This window comes from Mus caroli, chromosome 6 (genome assembly GCF_900094665.2).
Source record: "Mus caroli chromosome 6, CAROLI_EIJ_v1.1, whole genome shotgun sequence".
Classification (NCBI taxonomy): Eukaryota; Metazoa; Chordata; class Mammalia; order Rodentia; family Muridae; genus Mus; species Mus caroli.
In genome coordinates, this window is record NC_034575.1 from 82833866 (window position 1) to 82838766 (window position 4901).

General features: G+C 43.6%; 1 protein-coding gene across 1 annotated transcript in view; it reads right to left on the bottom strand.

Annotated features, from left to right (window-relative positions):
- Positions 1–54: 54 nt before the first annotated feature.
- Positions 55–4901, bottom strand: part of Anxa4 (annexin A4) — a 23990-nt gene continuing 19143 nt past the window's right edge. The window contains exons 8-9 of the mRNA XM_029478220.1: positions 1624–1840; positions 55–178 (exon numbers count right to left, since the gene is read on the bottom strand). Of these exons, the coding sequence (XP_029334080.1) occupies positions 93–178; positions 1624–1840 (303 nt within the window). The 3' untranslated portion in view covers positions 55–92. The remainder of the gene's footprint in view (positions 179–1623; positions 1841–4901) is intronic.

Below are 4901 nucleotides of genomic sequence, written 5' to 3' on the forward strand. Positions count from 1 at the left end.
GAGGGATACAACACAGAGCTGAGTTGAATATTCCAGGGTGTAATTTGGGTGACAAACTTAAGAAGGCGAATAAAAGACATGCCATAGGTCTTTCAAATGATCAAAGCACAGCTACTTACCTTCATGGATTTATAAAGTCTCTCAGCGAAATATGAAGGTTTACTCCGCATGCACTTCACTGTGGAGAAAANGAACAGGAAGACGTGAGNAGATGCCACCCCCCTGCCCACAAGCCCACCCTAGTCTCATGAGTGCTTCCTGTCTCTTAATAAATCATCTGTATTTCTAAAAATACAAACCTAAGAATGAAAAGATTACAGAAAAATAAACCCCAAGAACAAAGAAAAATGACAGTCTCAGTTTCTACAAAGTCCCAAGAAATATCTCCTGATTGCTTTGTTAGACCTCTTTAAGCCAAGCAACACTTCCTGCCACCCCGGGACCTCTCTCAGATGGACAGACTCCTCGGCTTAGCAGTCCCTACAGAAGTCATTAACGAAGGCCATGGAAGCAAGGGTGGCCTGTAGTTCCAGAGTGATGATTACGACTGCTGTATAAAACAGTTATGAGGGGGCTGGAGAGATGGCTATGCAGTTAAGAGTCCTTGTTCTTGCAGAGGACAGGGGGTGGGAGGGCTCAGTTCCCAGCGTTCACAAGACTGCTTACAACTGTCTGTGACTCTAGTTCCAAAGGATCTGATTCTCTCTTCTCACATCTTAGGGCACAAGGCATGCACATGGTACACAGACATACATGCAGGCAAAACACCCATACACATAAAAACTTAAAATCTAAATGAAACAATTTTTAAACCCACCATGCATTGACTCGCCAGATACAGCTAGCATGGCATTATCTCTCTCTTACAATGGGATAGAGAAGTGCCAAAGACCAAAGACATGAGCCCCTGGCACAACAGCAGTCAGGCTCTCACACAGCCCAGGCTGGCCTTGAACTCTCTATGTAGCTGAGGATGATCTGAAACCATTGATCCTCAGGGCTGTCTCCACCTCCCAAGTGTTGGAATCATATATGTGCCATAGTCAGCTTTGCAAATATTTCTTGTTTAAAGTTGTACAACAGCCGTATGGGGTGGCTTGGATCTATGATCCTAGCATTCACAAAGCCAAGATAAGAGGATTGCCACAAGTTCAAGGCCAGCTAGTGAGACTATCTAGAAAAAGAAATTCTGGGGCCAGAGAGATGGCTCAGTGATTAAGTGCCCTGGCTGGTCTTNCGAGGACAGGAGTTTGGTTCCCAGCGCCCATGTGGCAGCTCACAACCATGTGTAACTCGTGTTTCAGGAGCTCTACCACACTCTTCTGGCCTCAACAGGTATTGCAAACATGTGGTGCACAGATGTACATGCAGGCAAAATATTCTGGAACACTGACTGGGTGTGGTGGCACATGGCTGTAGTTCAGGTACTTGGGGGACTGTGGAGAGAAGATCACAGTAATCCAGAAGTTGCAGACAAGCCTGGCTGACTTACCAGTTTTTAAAATTCTAGAATGTACCCTCAGTGATTGGAACAACTTTAATTTCAGGAAGACAGTTCTGTATCTCGGTGACAACATCTAGATGTGACATTAATGGAATTAGCTCTATTGCTCACCAGCTTACCTATAGCCAACAGGGCATCTTCAAAGCTTCCAGATGTCTCAGACTTAATGCTCTGTTCAATGTCCTTCTGTGAGATTCTTTTGTATTCATCAAACACTATGACCAATAACAAAATAGTGTGGTTTAGAGACCTGGGCTGGCACTGGCAGCTAAGCCTGATGACCTGAGTTGATCCCTGGGACCCACATGGTAGGAGAGGAGAAATGACCTGGGTAAGTCATCCTCTGCTCTCTGCATGTGATCAGTGGCGTTTGCATACTTATACACGTGTACACACGTGTGCACATGCACACACACACACACACACACACACACACTCCTTCTCTTCTTCTCTCTAAATAAATACATAAATAAATATAATAAAACTTAAAATAGAAAACTAAAATTTATGGAGAGAATGAATACAAGCTGCTGCTGCTGCTGCTGCTGCTGCTTCTTCTTCTTCTTCTTCTTCTTCTTCTTCTTCTTCTTCTTCTTCTTCTTCTTCTTCTTGTCATTTATTTACTTACTTTGGTACATTTCAAGAGGAAATCAGTCCCGTGGATGAGCACCCCAGCAGGATGTGGCCTGCTGGACTGGGCCCATCCAGGAGGAAGAGTGCTGAGAACATCAGGCACCCTCTTCCCCTGGCTAGGACCTTGGTCCTCCATGTCAAGTGGAAAAAGTCTTTGGGGACCTTTGCTTTCTTCTTGTTTAAGCAGCCAAGGTCTNGTGGTTCACACCATAATCCCAGTTCTTAGCAGGTGGAGGCAGGATCAGCGCTGCTTCAGTTACGCACTAAGCCTGAGGTCAGCCTGGACGACACAAGGCCTCAGAAGTCATCTGTGTACTCCTCGTCCATTTGGCTCGTCAAGACGAATAATTCTGTCTCCTCAAAACTGAGGCAGATATGATAACAGCACCTTTTAATAAATTCTTCACATCATTATTACTATTCTTGTTTAGTTTGCTTTTTGTCAAGGACTTTTGAATGTGATGAATACATTTTCCTCTTCTTCCAGAGACCTCTCAGAACAGACATGTCTTGCTTATCTTTTTAGTGACCCTTGTTGGCACACTGTCCTATCCCCATCTGTGTGGGTCTCACAGGTGGTCAGTCAAGGAACACTGATGTCCAGCAACTTACATCACAACCTTAGCTTGGTGGGGTCCTTAGAGCGGCTTGCCCACCAAGGAGATGGCTTTCTTGCTTTTTCTTTTTAATTTTGTGTGGTCAGGCATAGTGGTGTACACCTGCGATCCCACCACTCGGGAGGTAGAGGCTGGAGAATCCCTGTGAATTTGAGGCTAACCTGTACCACATAGGCAAGTTCCAGGCTAGCCAGGGCTACACTGTGAGACTCTAGCTCAAAACAGATGGTGTGCAGTGTGGCATATATATGTACTAGTGTATGGGAATGTGTATGCATGCATGCATGTGGGAGCCAGAAGCTGGTATCAGGTGTCTTATTTTTAACATATTTTAATTAACTAATTCATTTCAAATGTGCTTACAGGGCTTGTTCTGCATGTACTCATGCACACAAAGAGCACAGAAGTGCACTGGGTGTCTTCCTCTATCCCTCATTGTCTTACTGCTTTGAGGCAGCGTCACTCACTGAATGGGAAGCTCACCATTTCAGCTAGGCTGGCTGACCNACAAACCCCTGGGCTCTACCAGTCTTTGGCTTCCAATGCTGGGCTTACAGGCACATGCAACAATACTTGACTTTTCTATTGTGAGAGCATGGGATTTGAACTCAAGCCCTCATGCTTGCCCAGCAAGCACTCTTCCCTGGTGAGCCATCTCCCAACTCTCCACATTATTATTATTATTATTATTATTATTATTATTATTATTATTACTGAAGACGGCCCTCGCTATAGCTAGTCACTTATTAGTCAGCCACAAGCCCCAGGGGCCATCCTATTCCCTCCTTTCCTGCCTAGACACACCTTGGTTTCTGTCCTCATGAAAGGCTTCAAATCTCCCTCCAGTCTTGGGAGCCATCAGTATTTTCTCATTCCTTTTTGTCAGTTATATTTGCCCAGAGTCAAAGAAGCTAATTCAACCCCCACTGTACACATGAACAAAATGAGACAGAAAATTACCCACAAACCCTTAGTTTTGGACACTACTGTTGGCAACAAGATGCTTAGTTTCACTACCTAAATAACGCTTAAGACATTGTCTCCTGCCGGGCGGTGGTGGCACACGCCTTCAATCCCAGCACTCTGGAGGCAGAGGCAGGAGAATTTCTGTGAGATCAAGGCTATCCTGTTCAACAGAGCAAGTTCCAGGACTGCCATGGATATACAGAGAAACCCTGTTTCAAAAAACAAAAAATGTATCTTGGTAATTTATTAACAGGTAATTTTTAACTTCCCAACTACAGACATGCTTGGAATTAAAAATTCTTAGTAAATTCTTCCTAGGACCTGNAGTTCTGAAGAACTGCCACAAGAGGGAGCTCACATTGTAACCAGGCAAGGGGAACCAATAAAATAAAGGAAAGCGCAAAGCACCAAGTCTCATGGCTGCCTATGATTTATGAACAGGAATAATTGCTTATTATTATTTTCCTTTTGCCACTGAGGAATAGCTAGAGTAATTACAACTTGTAAATGTGTNAAACTTTGCAGTTACATTGTGTGTTCAATTTAGCAAACCCATTCTCCTTCAATTTCCCACAAGCTTTGTAACTCTGTCTATGACAGGGGTATGGTTTATAAAATGATGGTGCCCATGAAGGTCTAAAAACACCCATCTCCAAGACAAAATGCCCCACTGAATCCTTACTGCTGTTCATAAGAAGCCTAGCCTGACAACAATTATTCTATAATAGTTTAGTGTTTCTTCCCTCCCACCCCCAAAAGATGTTAAAAGCACATTGCAAAGTTTAGAAATTACCAGGAGCAAATTAGGAAGATCACACAAAGGAAATAAAGANTGAAATTGCCTGTGACTCATCTTACTCAACGGAACCCCTGTGCAAATTTATCAGTGGTGTGAAATAGGAATAACTACCAATGCTGGTGCCTCAGGGGTGAAGGTTAATTTCTTATGTAGGTAGTGGGGAAGGCTGTCTTGGGGCTATGCTAGAACAAGAACTGGCTATGAAGGTTGCTTTCCTAGAATAAGGAATGCTAAACTATTAGGAACACATTNCATACCTGTCAGTTACTCAAATTCATCTTTCAAAATTGGCCTTCATTCATATAATTACCTCCTACATTTGCAGGGTAATATCCAACAGTTCAAATTCTTTTCTCTATCATGGGTGGGAGGGGAAAGGTCA